At 38.8% G+C, this 21,951-nt stretch overlaps 1 protein-coding gene across 1 annotated transcript in view; it reads left to right on the forward strand.

Moving 5' to 3' along the window:
* PLCH1 (phospholipase C eta 1) overlaps positions 1-21,951 on the forward strand; it is a 154,070-nt gene that overhangs the window by 91,338 nt on the left and 40,781 nt on the right. The window contains exons 6-10 of the mRNA XM_067537397.1: positions 90-260; positions 10,416-10,509; positions 13,995-14,198; positions 16,574-16,694; positions 19,828-19,999. Of these exons, the coding sequence (XP_067393498.1) occupies positions 90-260; positions 10,416-10,509; positions 13,995-14,198; positions 16,574-16,694; positions 19,828-19,999 (762 nt within the window). The remainder of the gene's footprint in view (positions 1-89; positions 261-10,415; positions 10,510-13,994; positions 14,199-16,573; positions 16,695-19,827; positions 20,000-21,951) is intronic.

Raw genomic sequence — 21,951 nt, forward strand, 5'->3', positions numbered from 1 at the left:
TTTCTTAAACGTATGTTCTATTCTGCTTCATTCCCTGAATTCATCATACACATATCCAGCCCACTTACTCAGGTATTCTTGCTCCTCAGGAAGCTGACACAGATGAGAATCAGGGAACCCTAACATTTGAAGAATTCTCTGTGTTTTACAAGATGATGTCATTACGACGTGATCTCTACTTGTTGCTTTTGAGCTACAGCGATAAGAAGGATCATCTCACCGTTGAAGAATTTGCTCAGTTTCTGAAGGTGGAACAAAAGGTACGAGGATAATAAATATAGCTGATAGTCTTGTTTTAACACACAATAAAAGAGGGTAGACAATGTTAGCTCTTACTTTGTCCAGGCTGTAAACACTAGTGAAAGCTGAAAATGAAGGATTTGCAATGGAGATGCTGATACAAAATGAATCTGATTAAATACTGTATTACAATCAAACACTTTTGGAAAGCAAGAACTTTTTGATTCTAGAGGGAAACGGTGGCTTATTAAGTAAATATCTATGCTTGCTAATGCTGATTTCCAGATAACAAGTTTACACTTAAGGGTAATAATCCAACAAGCAATGTATTTTAGTGCTGTAAAGTTGTATCATAACATTTCTTGTCTTTAGGAAGTTTATTGTTTATACTGAAAGGAGGATGCAATATCTATAAGGGTTGCATAATCTGACCTTCAATAAATAAAAGGTTTGGAAGGTGTTAGAAAGTGGGATAGGACAATATAAATTACATTTTAAATGAGAAACAATTACTTTAAAAAAAACCCAAAATAACTTAGGATGAAGCAAAAGCTAAACTTACATGTCTGTGACTTTCCACATCTGATTTGCCCGTCTAGTTTTAGTTCATTAATTTGTGTTAAGATGAAGTTTTGATGCAACATCTTTTCATTTAAACTTAATTAATTCCCTCAAGTTTTCTTAATTTTATTCTCACTTAACCTAGGAGCCTCTAGGTCATTTAAAAAAAAACCAACAGGTATACTGCTTTTAAAAAATCAGGACCTAAGTATTGAAAAATCAATACAAAATTATGATTTTCAAACTGCTTATACAGGAGGTTAATAAAATTGACTCACTTCAAGCTGTCACTACTGGCAATTGATTAGTATTTTCTTTATTATAGTTTTAATATAATCTTTTGTTCATCCCTAAAGTGAAGACTAATAATGAGTAATATATCAGTATTAATATTATTGGGGTATTACATTATGACAATCTTCTGTTTTGAATTCTGACTTGATTATGGAGTATGTAGTATGGAGTAGGATTAGGCAGTGTGCCTAGAAATATATTGCTTTATAACAATTTTATTTTGGTTAAAAATCCATTGTCTTTGTAAACGGCTTCTTTAAAAAAAATAAATTTGAAGAGATGTCCTGTTTTGTGAAATTTGTTTTAGTTTAGTATTTCCAAGGCGCTTCTTTGTGTGTAAACTTTTGGTTTAATATTCAGCAGTTCTCTTCTTTTAACAGGAAAAGTTTTCATTGCCTTTCATCAGCTAGGGCACTGGTATCTTTTGTTTAAAAAAATACTAGCGATAAACTATAAAACGTGCACAAATCTCTGTATTGTGAACTCTTCAGGTCAGAGACTATGACAGAATTTTTTGACTGTAGGCACTGAAATCCACATGTAGACATTTAAATAAAAGGTGGCTTGATTGTCAGAATTGCTACAGAATTGCCAACAACTCAAAGTGAAGACCATAGGAACTGCAGATATTGAGCACCTCTGAAAATCATGCTACTTTTACTTAAATGTTTAAATATGGATAGATTGTAAACTCTGTGGGGCAGGGATTGTCTTTTAGTTCTTTGTTTGTTGAGCACCTAGCACAGTGAAGTCCTGATCCATGATTAGAGGTTCTAGGAGCTACAATTATACATATCATACATTAAAATGCTTGTGTATTAATGTTACCTTTGGTGTGCAGACAGTACCTACCATGTTGTGGGCAATACCAGAATACAAATAATAATAATAATAATGTCTTTTGTAGACTAGAACACTAGAGGGCAACATAATCACAGATAGTAAGAGATCATTTTAAAAATTTGTATTTTATCAGGAAGTTTAACATTTTTTTTTGGTGTGTTCTAAATTTCCCATAAAATGTCTTTGGTTTTTCAAGGGGAAAAACAAGTCACAAAATTTAATTAAATATTAAAAATAATTACCTAAAAATATCAAGCATTTCTACTGAAAACTTCTCTCTCTCAAAACTGAAAAATTTCCATACATTTTTTTCATTATAACTACAACCATTTTTTTTTTTTTTTTGCCAAGAAATATTTGGATGAAGAATTTTGAGCAGCTTTAGTGTGGTTTGTGCAGCAGTGGTGGTTGAAGTTGGTTGTCTGTTACCAAAGAGCATGTGTTTATGGGTCTTTGTATCTATTTATCGTTGTAGAACCCAATTTGTTGCATACACAGCCTGCCACAGGCTGGGCAAACGTGCTACTGCTGATGATGAGGCTTTTGCATGATGGGTGTGATTGCTGTTGTAGCTGTGCTTTATTCATTGCAATACCAGTGATTTTATGCAGACTGCTTCACTTTGTCATTTTTTTCATCCCCAGTTAGTTTGACTTGCAGTGATAGTATGCTGGGCCTTTGTCTCACTATAACACAACTGTAATGTTTTTGTATGTGGGTGTTTAAGAGTATATTAAAGACATTTCTTTTGGCACCTGCAAGTTTACCATGGATCGGTTGCTGTAGACTAAACTTCCCATCCGTTTATAGAATAGGACCAATCCAAGGTTGCATCCTCAACAGCATCACTCACATGCTGTGTTCTCCAACACAATGCTGCTGTAAGCTTGCCCTTTTATACCCATGAGTGACAGAAGATCTATGGAAATTCTGACACCTTAACAGTAGGTTGATAGCTAGGTTCACATTTTAGCACCATAGTATACAGTGGAAAGTACTACTGCTGCGTATAGTTGGAGCTTCAGATTGAAGACGTATACACCAGTGTCACATTATTATAAAGATTCCATCTACATTTTTTAAAGTGAAAGGTGTGTTCCATACATATGCACGGAACAGTTTTTAAAATGTGTTTGAGCCAGAATTGGTCCTTCTTTTCCTTGATTTGTTTTTATTATTCTTTAGAAACTAAACAATAGGTGTTGTTCATACTGCAAGAGCATGGTCCCAATGGGTTAACTCATCAGCAGGACATGAACACATTCCTTGAAATAACTTCCACTGAGGTTGGTAGTGGCAAAATGATTGCACCTGCACATTTTAATTGGTCTGACAGAGAGGAAATAATTCTACAGCAGTTGCATCCTGTGTATATGCATATGTAATGATGTAAAATATTGCATTCATTATTCACTAGGATTCAGCACAATTTGAGTTATGATCTTCTTAAGCATTGGCCTGCTCTACAGTGCTGTAGCATTCTTATAGTAAATAATGGTAGCATGACAAACAACAAACAAGCATCAATTATTGTTTACAGAATGAGGGTTTTAAAGTAACTGCACTAGTTCTCGAGCAGCAGGAATGGAAGGAATGCTCAGCGTGTGTTAGAAAAATACTTGAAGTCTTTGGGTGTCGGTGCCAATTGGTAAACTTGACCCGAGTAACCTCTGCACAATATATTAAGTGAAGTCTAACAACCGTGAGCTTTTTCCAGAGGTTGTGCTCTAAAATAGAGTGCACTTTGAAGCAGGGCACAGGGCGATATCTTGGTGAGAAAACAAGACAGAGTTTGAGTCTGGTACCCTAATTTTGAAGGGAGTTGAGAAGAGGAGTCCATCAGGAGAAGGAAGATTATGATCTAGAAGATCGTGCCTGATCAAATCATGCATTGTTGCTGCAAGAACTCTGAGTAGCAGAACATACTTCATTTAAAAAAAATCCCCACCTGGGATAGGTATAAGTATCCTCTTTTTACTTGACATTTTGTAGTGATTATTTGTGTTGCTTAAGTGTAAGGTATATCCTTTGCTTGACTTAATCTACTGTTTTGATTCTGCATTCTGGGAATTAGTTCTTGAGAGCAAGCAAAGTCTACCCCATCATTGCTAACTTGAAACAAACCCACCAGCTGATGTCCTGGTACTAGGATGGACACTACTGGTGTTGAATTCCTTTTCCCAACTTCTTCTCCTCTCTATCGCCCTTCGCAGCTGTTGGGTGTAGAGTTTTCTAACATCCTTCCAAGAAGGACTGTGACATCTTCCTTCCACTCTCTCCTCCACTCCTACTCTGCAAGCCAAGGAGCGTGCCCCTCCTTGGTGAGTTTTGTGAGATTTTATTTTAGACCAACAGATTACTCGTTCACATACTCAAAACACAAAACCTTGCTGAACCTGAAGAGGGTTGTTTTTCGAAAGAAAATGTCTACATCAAAATCAGTCTTTCCTCAGAAGTGAATAAATTCCTACATTCAAAAGATTTAAGTTCCAATATTAATTAGCCATATTCAGTAACAGATGTATCCATATATGCCTATACTCAAACATTACTATTCATGTAGGTGGCATTTTACAATTTAATGAAAGTAAATTTTAATTAGAATTGAGAGTCTGTCTCATCTCTCTCAATTTAAAGTTAAAAGAGCACAAGTGAAGGGACTCCTGTCCCTTAACAGCTGTAGCCTTTGTCTAGATTAGACATTCTCATTTCTGCAACACATGCAAACACTGCCACATAGACATCAAGAAGGTTGTGGAAATGATGAAAAAGGGAATTCTCGACCGCTTGTGCTGAAGAAGGCTCTGCTAGGAATAGCCTTTACAATCAAAAAGCAACCTCTATTTTAGCTTGGATAATCAATTATTTTCTCCAGTGAAGTGTTCTCATTTCTATTATCCTGTGAAATTCTGGTAGGCTTCTCAGGATTCAGGTTTAGTTTGGAGATGTAAATAAAATTTTCTAAGATGCAAACTGAGCCATCCCCTGTGTCCTCTCTAACATTTGGAGGGAGAGAGATATGAGCTGATTGACATTTCTGTAGTATGATTACAGTGTGTAGTTATTTCAATATACCAGTGTTGTTCAATATTCGTTTTGAGGTTTGGTCGAAAGCTTTAGTCCATAAGAACCTGCATGTCATCCACTAGTTTCATGTTTCTTTCTTATGGGTCACAGCCTCTAAGAGATTCCCCAGTTGTTGTCTTGGCAGGTCACACTCCATCTCCCATCCTCTGTCTTCCAAGTAAGAGAAATTGCTCAGTCATTTGTAGCCGGTCTCTCTCAGACACGAGGAACACCACGAACAAATGTACTCACTCTACCTCTTCTGAAGCACTGAGAGACCTGAGCTATCTTTAGGAACACTGTTCAAAGGATTCTGTGGTGCAGCTGAGAAGGACAAATTGTGAGGGGTTGGGTTGGGGGGGGGGCAGGATGGTCATATTATGACAAAGTTATGAACTTCTGCTTAAAATCTTGGAGCTACTGGTTCCAGTTTTCCAGTTCCAAATTTGTTAAACCTCCCTTCTCTACTGGCATCTGGGCATGAAATATTAAGTGAAAATAGTTAGAAATACCAAATCCTCTATTATTTAGCATTAAAAGTCATGGTGAGGAAGAACCACTAAACCAGATGCTACTTCTGTTGCATAAATCTTATTCTTCCAGTGCCCAAAAACACTGGCCAATTATTCTACTTAACCAGGAAAATTCAACAACTGTAGAGTGCTGAGTTTTTATTTCACCCTCTTGGCAAAGTATAATTTTAAGACTTTGGGAAAGAACAGACTCTAGCATCAAAACTAATTTAATTAACTCAGAACAGAGATTGTAACTACAGTACAAGGTCAGGCTGGACAACTGAATTCTGAGGATTAGCCTTTGTCATGCCTAGTATTTCAAACATTTCAGTTTTTGTATTTTACATTTTAAGACTCTTGATAGTTTGAACCATCAGTGAATTTAGGGTAATTTTAAAATATTTATCAAGATAAGTGCCTTGAGAATAGCCATCAAAATCTTACAGATTTTGTGAAATAGTACTTAGAATTAATCCAGTGTGTTAAAAAATGCAGCACTATAGAAACACAATTTTTGATATGTAGCAATTCTGAAATTTATTCTAGTCACATAACTATGGAAAAACAGCAAGAGAGTTAGCAGATTAAAGTTTATGCATCTCTCAGGATAGAATTTCATCACCTGATAATATAATCATTTCCATAGCAATAGGAAAGTGTCTCTGCTCATTAAAAGATGAAGAAAAAAACTGTACAAACCTCTACTACAACCCCAGTTTTTAAACATTCTTGGCACTCTGCTCACCCTGGCTTTTTAAATTTAAATGTTCTTCATTGATGTGACGTGTGAATCAATATGCTAGTATTCATATTACAATGGAGCTGATTTTTAAAGGATCTATTAAAGGAAAAATTCAAATATACTAGATTAAAAGATTTTCTATAGCATGAACCAAATTTAAAAAATAAAGAAAAGTGGAATACTAGAATAAAGATGGATGCTGAATAAAAAAGTGCATATTTGGAATTTTTAGATTTGTATAAACATTTGCCAGTTGGATTAATTTTGCAACTGATCTAGCTGTACATCTTGTAGTAAACACCCCAGTAAGCGAAAGTAAATGTACCTGCTTCCTCGAGGGCATTGAGTTCTCATTCAAACCTGGCAGAGGCAAAGGAAAAAACACATGAATGTTGAAACCCTGCTAATGGTGTAGAGGGCACCTCTGTGCGGAGGGAGACTGAATAGACTTTAGGCACATGGTCAGACAGCCTCAGTCTTCTACTACAACCTGATAAGTTTCTCATCTATTGTGCACTGGGAATTGATGATGATGGTTGGGAGAGAGAATTTCAGCAGAAGTCTGCCTCACTTTAATAATTTCACATGCTGGTTGTGTTTTCTGCTTCAGTTTTTGCATATATTTTGTTTGATATTAGTTTGTGGTCTGTCCATTTTGTCTCTCTCTCTTGTCTATTGAGATTGTAAAATCTTCAGGGCACGGACTGTCTTTTACACTGGGTTTGAACAGCACCTGGCATAATGGGGCCACCGTTCTGATTGTATTATGGTAGCATCTAGCCGTCCCAAATAATGGTCCCCATTAAGAAAATATGTTATTCACAATAGCACTTCAGCACAGACGTAAATCCCATAATAATCAGTAGAACTCAAGCAAATGCTTAAGCACTGTTCTGTGTATGAATGGACTTCAGCACATTCTTAAGTGCTTTCTTGAGTTGGAACCAATAGTGTCAAACAAGGATGTTACTAGTAACATGCAGCACTGTGATAATCCAGTTTTGCTTTTAGGTTTAGCACAGCTTGTCCCAAATGCATATGGGCCTTAGAAGAGGTGGCCTATACCTAGGGTGACCAGGTGTCCCGATTTTTTAGGGACAGTCCTGATATTCAGGGATTTTTCTTATATAGGCACTTATTACCTCCTACTCCCATCCCAATTTTTCACACTTGCTATCTGGTCACCATACTTATATCCTTACCGACAAAGGTATGCATCATGCATTAAGGATGTGAACATTTTACCATCCGCTTTTACCACAAGTTTATCATCTTGCTTGCCCATGTGAAACAATGGGTGGTGCAGAATAAGCCTGGATATCTTCTGGTTTTGGTGATGTTTGCAAAACCATCGCAGCCATGAAATCTGTCTTTGCTGAGCTTTATAAATGGGGATCTGATACACTGACTCACCTTCTAATTTCTATGTAATATCTGGAAGTCAGAAATAGTATCATAACAGCTAAAAGAGACCAATATTATTATCTGAGGGGAACAGCTCAAAGTGATTGTGGCATCTCTTCACTGTTGCAGGATACATACATTACACTCAAATATCACAAAGTAGGTTTCAGCCATGATGGAGCACCATTAACATGACCTTGTCTGCTCCCAAATTGCAGGGAAGACTGGGGGACAATGTGTAGATGTTTACATAGATTGTATCAAGCTTGTGTAAAGTCAGCTATCCTGGTTTATCAGGTCATCTGAGAAGATCTGGATGACCAATTTTCCAAACTTCTCCAACATCCTCATACTGGAATGATATTAGATCATTTTATCTTTAAACTGTTTAGTTAGGGAAAACCTCCTTGTCCCATCATTATTTGGACTTTTAAAAAAACCAATAGGCTAAGATGAAATGATTCCTGGTACAGAGTAAAGATCAAATCATGTCCATAAAACTTGTTACTAGGTTGCATTTGTTTGCATCAAAAAGTTGCCGTAAAACCTCATTAGAGAACAACTTTTTGTGGTTGAATGAACACGTATAAACCTCAGAGAGAAAGACCTGCAAATAATGGCATCTCATTTTGCTTGACAATTTGCATTTCAAAAGCCAATGTTCTGTTCAAATGAGCTCCAAAGAAACAGAGTCAAAGCAAACATCAGGATTAATAATATTTCACTCTGTGTATCACTAGAATCTCAACATCCTTATGTATCTGCTGTAATTGCAGTACCCTCCTGACTTAGAACAGGAGGTACTTCAGTACTACAGTCATTGATGGAGTGACAAATATTGACAGTGATTCTGTTCTCACTTCAGTCATTGGAGTAACTTCATTGCAGTTAATGGATTTTCTCAAGGTAAAGTTGGTGTAACTGACACCAGAAACATTAGACATGTCCTTGATCCTGTAAAGACTTATGCACTTGCTTAAGTTTATGCATTGTGGATAATTCCTTGATGGGGACTGCTCACAGTGCACAGAGTTAAGCATATGAGTAAGTCTTTCCAGGATTAGGGCCTAGGAGTGTTCTAATATATGATAATGTTAAGACACCATTACAAAAGGCAATGAGACATCATTGCCTCCTACTGGATGGAATATCAGATCTGTGTGTGCAGCCCAGAGATATTATAGCCTCCGTTTCTGCTCCAGACATGAATGTTTCACAAGTTCTGCTAGTTTTAAATGGTACACATAGGTCTGGAGTTAGTGGATGAGATTGGGTCTCCTCCTCTCAGTTGGTGATGTTTTTTGAACTTCTCACTAGCTAAGATAATTCTCTTCTGTCCATATTGAGTCGGTCTCCTAATGTCATAATCTATTTCCCTCCTGTTATGCTTTTTACAGGCACTGTTTACACATTAAGATCTCCCCCCACACTTTCTTTCAAATTTAGGTCCTATGCTGTAAGGTGCTGAGTGCCTCTTGAGAAGTGGTCACTGGGAGTCAGAGCCTTCACAATCTCTTGGGAGGAGCTCAGCACCTGACAGGATTAGGCCCTTCATGAGCTCCGCTCAAGGCTCTCAACTTTCCTCAAAAGAACTCCATAAAGATGAGTGTTGGTACTTGGGTGTGCTTACCTATAGACAATGGTAAGGAGAATGAAAAGCAAATCAAGGCTGTAGAAGTAGTAGTGTCACTGGAAATGCCAGCCACTAGAAAGTAAATTCCTCCAGTCAATGGGAAGGAAAAGCAACAAGCCACCAAGGGAACCTTTCTTTAAATCTGAACAGTGAATCCCAAATAACCTGCAACACTGAGCAATCCACCTTGTTGCCTTTGCCTGAAGCAATAATATTTAATACGGACTATGTACAATTTGAAAAAGAAAACATCCATCTTCCTGGATTCTTTTGCTTCAAGTATGATTGATGACTTGATTTGAAGTTGTGTGTAAAGTCAGTGTTTGAAACAACTTTGGTAAAGAATGAGAAGCTTTATGGAAATACTATAGTGTCATTTCTGTAGAAAAAATATGCCTAACCTAATCATTTTTTCACTTCACTTCAGTTTAGGGTATGAAAAAAGTGACTTGTCATTATAAAAAAGAGATAATTGGGAAAAAATCCTGACAAAAATCCCACTGACTTCAATGGGGCCAGATGCTCAGCTTTGGGCCTGATTCTTCTGTCACATCTCCTGTATGTCACAAGTAACTGTTGAAAGCAGTGGAGTTAATTGTCGAAAACAGGCATGAGGAAAAATCAGATTTAAAAAAAAAAAAAGTAAATTGCATTACAAGTATCAGTATCAATCTTTTTATCTCTATTAGTAATAGAATATTGGAACTCAAACTATTAAGGACACTTTTCCTGCAAATTTTCAGTCTTAAATCAACCAATATAATTGTGATTACCATTTCTCTATCATGTTCACGTTAAAAGATAAAGAGCATGAGGCTTGTGGAGAGCTACCAAACCTCCTTCCACCTCCCCCCGCCCTTCCTTCCCCTCCCTCCCCCCCAAAACAAAACAAAACAAAACAAAACAAAACAAAACAAAACAAAACAAAACAAAACAAAAAAACCCAAAACCTAAAAGGTCATTTTAGAATAGTGTTACTGACAGTCTTATTCATGGCTGACTGAGTTCAGTGTTTGATCACAAGATTTTCAGCCAGACACAGGGGCCTGAAGAATATTTTGACATGTTGGTCACATACTAGAAAAATATGTACACCAATGCTGTCATTTTTGTGCAGATGAATAATGTGACCACAGAATATTGCCTCGACATCATAAGGAAGTTTGAAGTTTCAGAAGAAAACAAGGAGAAAAATGTTCTGGGGATAGAAGGTAAAGTGTCTGATTCCCAATTTATTCCATTGCAGTAGAGTGGAAGAGTTATAACAATGTTTTCATTGATGTGGCTTTTAATGTCTGACAATAGCTTAATCTGAAGGATCAACCACCTGATTGTTTGGGGTATTTTAATAAGCTATGGATGGAAAGATGGGAGAACAACAGGTTGACATACCTGACTAGTACAATATCACCAGTCACAATTGTACTGCAACTAGTCATTCGCAATATCGTCTTAAAACAAGAGTGCATACAAATTTGTATGGGTTCTTAGAGCTAATTGTTTATTTGTGTTTGTTTATACCATAACCTGTTTTCACTGATGTAAAAAAATATGTGCCAATTGTGCTGTTATACCAGCGTAAAACCAGAACCACTCCGCAGTGGACCACGTAAGTGACAGCAGGGAATGCAATGGTGCAGAGTATTTTCTTACAGGCTTTAGAAACTTGGTCATTTCATCTGCAAAAACAAGTCTGTAGATGGTATATTAACTCGGAAACCAACTTAATACCAAATTCAGATTTGCATGTATCAATGAATCTTTCATAATTAGATTGAAATCATTTAAGTGCTATGGTCTGTTAATTAACCAGAAGGTATCTATCATGAGCAGATTAATTTGCTTGTTGGATTCTGTAGGTAGAAGAATCATCTTCTTGCTAAAGCACAGCTCTAGCAAACAGGAGACCTAGATTTACCCTCATGGTTCTGCCACAAATTCCCTGTTATTCTGGGCAATTCAATTAGGCTAGAATTAAAAAACAAAAACAAAACAAAACAAAGGAACAACCTGTAGCATTTTAAACATTCAAAAACACTTCTATTCCTGTTAGGTTTAGTAACACCCCCCTCACATTTTAATTACACTTCAGGGTCTGAATAGTTTGCTGTGTCCCTTTAAAACATTTTAAATTCCATATTCTGAAGTTAGCTATTTAAACTCTGATCTCAGTTACGCTGGTGTAAATCATTAACTCCACTGATGTAATGGAGTCACAGTGGTGTGATATCAGAATCAAGCCCTCTGATTCCTTGGCAGGACATGAGAGAGACCTAGGAGCCAAATTCATCCCTGGCATAGGTGGTAGCCCTTTCATTCATTTCAATGGAAATTGCGTCCACTTATGCAAGAGCTGGATTTAGGCAGTTTTCACACAGCTGTTACCTATTGGAACATTTCTACAGTGCTGCCTTTAGTGTGGGTTCCAACAAGGAAATCGTTATCAGCACGAAGTTCTGGGGGATCTCCAGGAGGCCAGGCCTATCCTCTTCCAGGCCCTGTGCCTCCATACCTCTTTCCCAGCAATTACCAGCCATTAACTGTGGCTCCAGCTGTCCTCACATCTCATATAAAGAGGGATCCCATTGGTGAAGAAGGCTCTATGGAAGAGGTACTATTATCCCAGTATCATAGGTCTGCCTTCCTGCCTGGAGAGCCCTCCTCTGACATGCTGCAGCTCAACAAGCACACCTACCTCATTTTTCCCTTCAGAGTCCCCAGGACTGGCCCCAACAGTCTTTCTGAACAAAAATTGCCTTAGCTGTTAAATTTATCATAAGAAAAAGCCCTGTGCAGATAAACTATAACACAAATCCCATAATCATAGTTCAAAATTCCCCAGCATAGTCCAGACGGTACATGCCCCACTTCAAGCACAGCTCCAGCACCTCTCACCAAACCCCCGCTCTCCAGTACAACGTTGGAATCTCTCACCACACTTCACTCCCAGGCCTCAGCCCCTCAGGCTTCAGCTTTCTGGATCAAAGAGCCAGCAGGCATCTCCCTCTCCCTCCTGCTCTCAGCCTTCAGCCCTCTCCAGTCATGGCTCTATGGTTCAGGAAGGACCAGCAGATAGCCTCTATACTGGCTCCCTAGCTCTCAGCTCTTTCCAGCCTCCCAGCACTGACTCTGTGGCTCAGAAGAGTCAGTAAACTAGCCCTTCTGTTGGCTCCTAGCTTTCAGCCTTTTCAGCCTCTCCAGTTCAGGACAGTCAACAAATGAGCCTCTCTGCCCAGGGAGGGCCTGCAAAACTTTCCACTTCCTGCAGACTGTCTCTGTCAGGTAGCTCTCACCTGCCCTTTTCCTTTGCTCTTCCAGCCTGTGCTCTCAAGCAGTCCTGATTCACCAGCTCTCTCCCATTTATATGGCCCTGGTTTGGGCACACGGGTGCTGAACCTGCTTCTTTTCCAGGGGCCAACCACCCTATGTCACCCAGGATATATTACCCTTTGTGTGTAATCTTCACGGGGCCAGTAGAAAGACAATGTGTATCCCCTTGATGCCTCACATCCCCAACATGAGGTTCCTATTTCTTCCCTTCTATCCATCCAGTCACTGCTCCATTCCTCCAAATGGATCCCTCACCTGCAGCAACTATGCAGGGTCTTCGTAAAGAGGGATGTGGTTGTCGAGACAACTGAGACCCTTCCCCCCCATTACATAACACATCCCAAGGAGTCAGGAGATGTCAGCTCGCAAGGGGTTGCCTCTCGGCAGGGATCAGAGGGCACGGGGGCACAGTTTTTAATGACAGACATTTTTTAGGTACAAAGTACGTGATTATTTGCAGTGAAAGATAAATAGAGAAAGATAAATAATTTGTAATCTTAGCAAATAATTTGAAGAAAGGAAATTTAGTAGATTCTAATGGAAAAAATGGTGAGCTGTTTTGTTGTGTTTGTTATTGGAATGATGTAGGTTGAACTGCAAGAGACAGCGTGAGCATATGTGGCTAAGTCTGTACATGAGATCTGGCCCAGAGAAACTCTCCAGGGTTTCAAAGAATTTTTACCCGCAGATTTCCATCATGTACTCCTTATGGGCATGATGGAAACATATGATGTAAAAACAGACTTGATAATGAGATTGCAGATCTGTGCTTTTCTTATTCTTGCCAGATTGCTGCCATTCATTATTTAAGATTTCATATTTTACCACTTGAATCCAAATTTCTGCTCTTGCTATTCTTTGTTAATAGATTTCTTATGAATCCCTTAGCTTAGTGCCATTGCTGTCCAAACTCTGCTGGTTTTGGTAAGGCATGGCTTTGTAAATCTATTACTACATTGTTTCGTTTTGTTTTGTTGTGTTTGTTTTGTAGTTTATTTAATATCTTTTGAGAGACAACAGTGCATATGATACTGTAGAGACCAGGAAAATACTGTGGACTTGTCTGGCAGAAATGGTCAGAACTCCCATTGACTTTAGCAGGTCTAACTCCTGTTGATGCTAGCAATGAATTTGGTCTATGCCCTTGCCCAGAGGAGCTTGCAAAAGAAATAGACAAACCATAGATGATAGTCCAGGCACTCAGGATGGTGGATTCATCCCACATACATAGCAGTTCTTGGGTGGCAGATTAACACTGACAGGCTTTAGCATAAACAACATCTATTTTATCAACCTGTGTATTCTGGTAAAGTTAATCTATCCAGCAACACTGCACTCATGAAAAATTGTTTCTTTTTGTTCAAAGGTTTCACCAGCTTCATGCACAGCTCTGCTTGTGATATATTTAACCCGTTGCATTATGAAGTCCACCAGGATATGGATCAGCCCCTTTGTAACTACTATATTGCTTCATCTCACAACACATATCTGACAGGAGACCAACTTCTGTCTCAGTCCAAAGTGGAGATGTATGCCCGGGTGTTGCAGGATGGTTGTCGATGTGTTGAAGGTATTTTTAATGTTATTTGTTTGATCACGAAGCTCTGTAAAGTCTAACATACATGTCTCTTGAGTTTTAGGTTTGGCACTGAATGTGCAAATTAATTCACTCATATTTTATTTCATTATCTTCTTCACTTTGGTAAGTCTTATTTGATAGCAATCTTAACAAGTAATGTTTTTGGCCTCCTTTTTTGTTGTTGTATTAATCTGAGCACTGCATTCTTTTTTCTTTTTTGGGGGGGAGGGGTTCCCCTGAACTTATATAAATGAAAGAGAGAGGAAAAAAAACTTTACAGTGGAATAGATGTAATAATCCAGATGCTTTTAAAATTCCTACACAGTTTCATAAAAGAAACTGAAGTAATTCCAATGGACATTGTATTTAGGGTCTTTTGAAAAATGTGTTATCATCATGATAATATTGGGTAAATAGATGTATTTGGGCTAGTAAGTTTTTGTTATGAATTTGTTGTGACTAGGCTTATGTTGTCTGTCATGTACTAAATTATGGCTCTGAGAACCAGCAAAACACCAGACAATGGATTGAGCATCCGGAACTCATGAGCAATAGTAGAAGATGGCCATATACTTTTGTAAGTCATAATGGCTTTAGGAATCCTGGAGGGAAGCATGTTCAGAAGCACCACTTACTTCCTCTGTACAAAAAGCATAGTATGAGTTCCCCTTAGTGCTTGGTGAAGTGAAGCAGGAGTAGAGGGTATCCATTCCTCCCTTCCTTCTTAGACAGCCCACTTCCTCTGACATGCAGCACTACCATGAGCACTAGCAGACGCCTCTGTCATCAGGATTCACCAGTAGGTGTGTTATGGCTTTCCTCTGCATAGATTGCAATGGAGACATAGGTTCCTTCTGTCCCACACATCCTATCCCACCTACAGAGGAACACTGAATGGAGAGGAGAATTTGGCCTGATGCTTGGATATACCATTCAGGCTAACTCATGTACTCTTTTCTCCTTTATTCTTGAAAATCAGAGTTTTGCCAGCCTGAGGAGTTTTGGCTCAGTCCCTTAATTTTTTTTCATAGAACTTCTGACACAAAATATTTGTTAATGTATCATCACACAAAGCAGAAATACTACACATCACGGAATGAGAGTACTTTATGAGGAATAACATTTAATGTCATAATTTTCAAAATTGTTCTGTGCAGTGTAGTTGTAGCCATGTTGGTCCCAGGATGTTAGAGAGACAAGGTGGGTGAGATAATATGTTTTATTGGACCAACTTCTGTTCCAATAAAAGATATTATCTCACCCACTTTGTCTCATAATTTTCAAAAGGCAGAGCAATTTTAATGACAATAAGCTTATCTTTCAGCAGTATAATGAGGCTAATATTCAGAATTAAAAAAAACCCCTCCCTGCTCTGTAAAAAGGGTATTAACATTGAGATTATCTTTAACGTTCAACAAAACCCATGAACAGATCTGATCATTTACAGTTTTGAAACTGTATTGGCAAAGACCTAATAATATAGCTGTTCCATACACGATGAGGTAGGTAAACCAATTTGTAAATACATTTCTGATTAAACTGATTTTTCTGCCCACTCATATAGTATATATGATATCTTAAGTTGCAAAAAGTTAACAGAGTTAAGTAATTGCTTATGATTTTCTTATTTCTAATTTGCTTATGATTTGCCATTACACTTTTCTAGTCTCATTTCTGAAATAAAATAATCTAAAATACTTTTTCACGAACGAATTGTGATTCATGAGTGATAGCAGATTGAGCATCACTTTAGTAATCAGAACGTTCTGATTGTTTCCCATTTTCATATACAGTATGGAGATGGTATAATGTATAAACTGGAGTAGCTGAGAGTGGAAATTGATTTATATTTCCTTGCAAATAAAATATTCCTATGCTGAAAACAGATGATTGAGAAAATAACCATCGTTGATAGTACAGTATATAGAAGGCCTTTTCCCTCCAGCCTTAATTCACATCACTAGTCCTAGTGAGCTGAATGGAATTTACTGGCAGGCATACACTGGGACTGTTCACCTGAGTAAGAATTAATGATTGATATGAGTTAGCTTTTGCAGGCTCAGGCAGACTGTTCTTACACAAGCTTTTCTTCTGTTTCTGATGGCAGCAGATCCTTGTAATTATACCTGAAGGGAATGTTAACTTAGCACAGAATTGGTATAATAGAGATCAGTCTTTGGTTGTTTGCCATTATATTTTGTAGTGTTTGAACAAAATACGATATGAAAGTATCAGTTTATTATTCAGGATTCATATGTCTGATTTACATGAGCACATAGAACATTCTCTCCCCCTTCAGAAGAAACATTTTATAATATGATAAAACTCTGGATATTTTTTCATGTGTAGTTTTCTTGTCTTGATAGTTGACTGTTGGGATGGTCCAGATGGAGAGCCAGTAGTTCACCATGGTTATACCCTTACTTCTAAAATACTCTTCAGAGATGTGATGGAAGCTATCAATAAAAATGCCTTTGTCAAAAATGAGTAAGTGCAGAGGTGTGCTTAAGGGGGGTGGGAGGGTGGGAAGCAGGGGCACCCTCCCCCCCAATAATCATCGGGGACACAGAACTCATCCAGCCCCAGGGCCATGGTCGGGGGGGTGAGTGAACTCCTGGCGTGGGAGAAGAGGAGGGAAGAGCAAGCTTCTGCCGGGGTCAGGGCGGGGGAGAGAAAGGGACGGGTGAGCTCCTGTCAGGACAGGGGGAGAGGGAGCTCCTCCCAGGGTGGGGAGGAGTTGCAGAACGTGCCCCTTCAAAAAGGGTCAAATTTAAATTCCTATGCATGCCCCTGAGTAAGTGCAATGCAGGTTCTGAGTGCAGAGAAGTATACTTCTTTTATGTAGTAAATCTTGTGTGTAAATACTGTATCCTAATATAAATTTCTTCCTTGAACCGCACAGAGAATCTGATTTTTTTCCCTGGTCTTAACTTTGATTTATCGTTTAACAGTGTGAACACTTTATTATCCCATTAATCAATAGCTAGGCTATGAAGGGCCTTTTATATATTGCCAACTCAATAGCTTTTTTGTTTAACATATGGACATAGCCAAACTGCACAATTTCAGAGTTGTTTTGGTCCATTTTTAAGCAGAATTTTTCACGGATTTCCAGTGGGGAATTCTGCTTAAAAATCAGTGGCATGATGTTGCCTTCAGGGAAAAGTGTCCTCAATTTCAGGGGCAGATTTGCCTGGGAAAGGGCAAAGTTTTCTAAAATCTCTATAATAAAAAAATCTAGGAAGTTCAAGGGTAAAAATGTAACATTATCCCATTATAGCATATACCATATTATTAAAATCAACCATGACACTACCACACCTACTGTAAGCACAACCTGATGCATTAAGAATGAAGGCTATATCATCCCTTCCACCAAGATAAAAATTTTGGAAGAGAGGCAGAGAAGATTGAGAATTCCATGGGATGAACCTATAGAGTTTTGAAATACTTCCCTGTAGTGAGATAGGTTTGGTGAGAGGCTGCAGAGTGGCCTGGAAGGAAAGTCCATTGATCATGGCACTAGCTTAGGACTTGCAAGATCTGGGTTCATGTCCCTACTCCACCACAGACTCTCAGTCCCCTTGTGAAGTCTCTGAAAGCTGCAGACAGGGAGTTAGCCTGTTCAGGGCACCAATATTCCTTTGCACTCTAAGGCCAGGTCTACACTTACCTGAAAATTCGGTGGCAGTCAACAGGAGTTACGCAAGCTACACAGAGTAGCTCACATAACTCCCATCGACTTCTTAACTTCCGTTGTGCGCAGCATCTTCACTGCACTGTGCCACTTGGGGTGGTTTTAATGCGTCGATTTCTGGATCACTTGAGCAGGTCTTCACTGACCATTCAATCGATCCAGAAAGATTGATGTGACAGCGGCAAATTCGCCGCCGTCAGTGTGTACATAGCCTAAGTTTCACAGCCCTAAGAGGAGAACATGCTCTGTAGATCACTTGGTCTGCAAACTCCTCCTCCACACGAACAGGGAGCCTGTGTAATGGCCTCCGAGGGGAGGTGGCAGACTACTGGGTCTGAGATCTGCACTTGTATTCCTGTGCTGCACCTGTATTCCTGTGGATCGTGGCCATCACAGGTTTTATAGACTTTTCCACGTCTATGCTGCCATCATGTTGATCTTTGCCCATACCAAATGGAGCTTTAAAGCTGATGACATATTCCACATGATTTTTCCTTTCATACCTGTTTTACTCAGTCAGGGAAGGGAACTATCTATACACACGGAGAACTACTTGTGTGTGTCTGTCTGTAAGGCAGAAAGCTAAAGCCAGTCAAACAACTGATGCACATTGAAAAACAATGAGAGGAGATCTTTTCACCAACACATGGTCTTATAAAGAGTGTCATGGGGCTCTTACTTTTTAGAGGACTTTGACCCACAAACAACATGGATCTTCTCTGAAGCTACACTGAGCTGATTTTAGAAATTAGGGCCTGCCTTATAGATTGTGAGACCCTATTGACTTCATTGATGGTGTAAAGGGTGTATGTCAATACAGAATTTGGCTCTTGGTGTCTTTATTAATGAGATACAAATATAGGGTAAAATCTACCTGCAGTTACACTAGTGTAAATCCAGAGTGACTGTTAACTTCAGGGGATTTGCATAAATATAACCAGATGAAGAATTTGGTCCACGTGGTGTACAACTCAACCAAACTATGTGTCCCTCTGAGTTTATACATAAGTGCAGTGATTTTCAACCTCTTTTCATGTGCGGAGTCCTAAAAAATTTTGAATAGACGTGCAGATCCCTTTGGAAATCTTAGACATAGTCTGCGAACCCTCAGGGGTTTGTGGACCACAGGTTGAAAACCACTGCATTAGTGTGCTAGTGTGCTCTGAGAACTGGGCAGCATAAGGGTTAACACACTTCTACCCCTCTCCTCTCTGTCAAGGTAGTCGAGGTGCCTGTTCCTGATCCTAAACCAAGAATCTTCTGCTTTCCCCCCAAACCTGGGACTTGGCTCTGAATGGGAGGGTGAGGTAGGGGGTCCCAGCACAGGGCCCTGTGAGAAGCAACATGGGCAGGGTCCTCCCTGCAGCAAGTCTAAGTCCAGTGCCCTGGGCTTCTTCTTACCTATGTGTCCCTTCAGGTTGAGGTATAGTCCTATAATCCAACAGTCACTCATTTAACAGAAGAGTCCAAAGGAGCAGAGTCTTACAGGATGTGGTGGTTAGAAAAGGCTCTGCCTGAGGGCCTTACCTGCTCTGTGATCCCCTCTCAGACTCAACCCTCCATCTGACTTACTGGAGAAGAACGCTTTCTTGCAGCTTTATACACGGCCATCTGCCTGGCCTTCTAATCTCCTTTTAACCTGCTCCTGCAGTCCCTGAGGGCTGGGCCCAGTATTGCCTTTTAACTCCTTTGAACCCAGTGTGAGGTTTGTATGCCCCATCGCAGGTAGTTAATTTTCATGCTTTCTTCAAAGAGATATGATTATTATAATAGGATGAAAAATGTCATTTTAAAAACAAAATTGCTGCTACAGAGACTGCAAGAGCAAGATGAATGTAAGACAGCCTACTTTTTAAGTTGCATTATGACTACTTGGTCATATATCTTGAAAAGAAATCATCTGGGGTTTTGGTTTTGTTTTAGGTTTCCAGTGATGTTGTCTATTGAGAATCACTGCAGTATCGAGCAGCAAAAGAAGATTGCTCAGTACCTCAAAGAAATATTCAGTGACAAACTGGACTTGTCGAGTGTAATCACTGGAGATTCCAAGCAGCTTCCTAGCCCTCAAAGTTTGAAAGGCAAGATCCTAGTGAAGGTAATTTGCTGCCAGTATTAGGTACAGAATGCAATAAAAGTCAGTATATTGTACTTATCCTAGCTCTTGTCCACTCAGGCTCTTAAGAAACCATTTTCCAGTAGTACAAGCATCAGATCAGATACAATTAGATGGGTTTTGATCTTCTGTTTTAATGTCTGTGTGAAAAGAAACACAGTTTACTTCTCACTTAGCAAGTATCCTGGGATACTCTTTGTAAGGTGATATTACCAGGATATATTAATAAATAATAATAATAATACATAAATAATTTGCACGTATGTAGCATCTCATCTGAAGATCTCAAAGCATTTTACATATGCTAATTACTTACACTTTCAATTGCTCTATGAAGTAAGGGCAACATTATTATACCCATATTTATAGCTTGGGAATATGAAGCACCCAGGATCAAACAGGGAATTAATGGCAAAATCAAGAATAGAGTCCTGGGTCCCTGATTCCCATTCTCCTGATCTAACCTCTATCTAATCTATTTGATCTATCTGTGGTTTTTGTAAGGTGTCTTCATATTGATATCTAAGCACCAGTCTGCATTCTCTCCTTACTGTGTATTCTTTAGGCATAATATAGAAAAGAATAAGAAATTATCTCAAATGTGTGAGAAGAAAAAGTAATCTTTCCTTCTCTCCTCACCTTCCTGCTACTAAGAGCAATGGTTTGTCAGATAAAAGCATTTTTTCATGGTTCATCAGTTGTGGCTACGTAAGTGAGAATAATGTTTCAGAGAAGAGCTAAGGAACAACAAGGGAAAAGTGCCAGTGTTGTGTATGAGATGAATAATTTGAACTTTTCAGTGTAAACATATCCTTTCTGAAAGATATTTCAGAAAAATAGATGAAAATAATGAAATGAAAATGCTAGATAGTACTTTGAGAGGATGATGAATGTATATTTACCTTATCATACTGCCTCTTTTTAATTTAATTTAGCATGGTGAGGACACTTAATGCTCTGTAAGCACAGAATTAGCTGTCTAGGCATGGAGCTGAAGCAGCTAGCATTTCAAAGTGACAAATGGTGTTTTCACCATCATTGTAGACTTTTGTATGATATCACAAAATACTGTAACTGCTATCCCGTCTGTCAGTCATGTCAGCCAGCCACTTGAGAAAATACTTACTTTAAGAATCAGCAGCTTTCTGGGAAGTAACAAGCCAGTTCCACACCTCCCTGACATTATTTGTACTTGATTTATGCATTTGTTCATCCTTCCTTCCTGAACAAAATGTAGTGTTCCTGGATTGTCCAGTTGATTTCAGACACTGAGCCTGATTCTCAACTTACTTAGGGCTTATCTATGCAAACACTTAGTTTGTGGCAAGCTGGGATGTAAAATTACCCCAAGCTGGCCTGCCGCACACTATGTGTCCAATGTTTCTTCCTGTCGTGAAATAACAGTTCTGAAATGCACTTTGATCTCCCCCATTTTAAAATGGAGCTCAGGTGGACAAGCCCTTAGGTCAGTGTAAATCAGGAGTGACTCCATGTTCAGTGGAGTTATAAAGGTGTAAGTGAGAGGTGAGTCAGACCCCTGATTGGCAAAATAGTAATTTTTTCAAAAATTAAAAAAAAAAAAAAAAAAGCAGTGTCAATGTTCTGTTTCTCTCTCTCTATAAATCTCTTGGAGAACAATGTAGTTAGTTTATGGCTGTATCTGGCATTCACAAATGTAGAGAGCTTGGATGAGCTCATGTAATCAGCGGTGAAGACATCACAGCATACAAGTTTAATTTCCTAGATATTAACCGGCATCTTGATTTTGATTCCTCATCATACATTCTATTAATAGACGGCTAGGTATCTACTGAACTGCACTTGCAATGTGAGTAATCATATAGGAAAATTCAGGAAGATTTATTATTCTGTTTACACCATTTGTCCTTCAAGCCTTGTATCCTGCCACCAGAAGTAGCCAATAACTGCTGCAT

Source organism: Emydura macquarii, unplaced genomic scaffold (genome assembly GCF_026122565.2).
Source record: "Emydura macquarii macquarii isolate MOO-44397 ecotype Brisbane River unplaced genomic scaffold, CSIRO-AGI_Emac_v2 contig_18, whole genome shotgun sequence".
Taxonomy (NCBI): domain Eukaryota; kingdom Metazoa; phylum Chordata; order Testudines; family Chelidae; genus Emydura; species Emydura macquarii.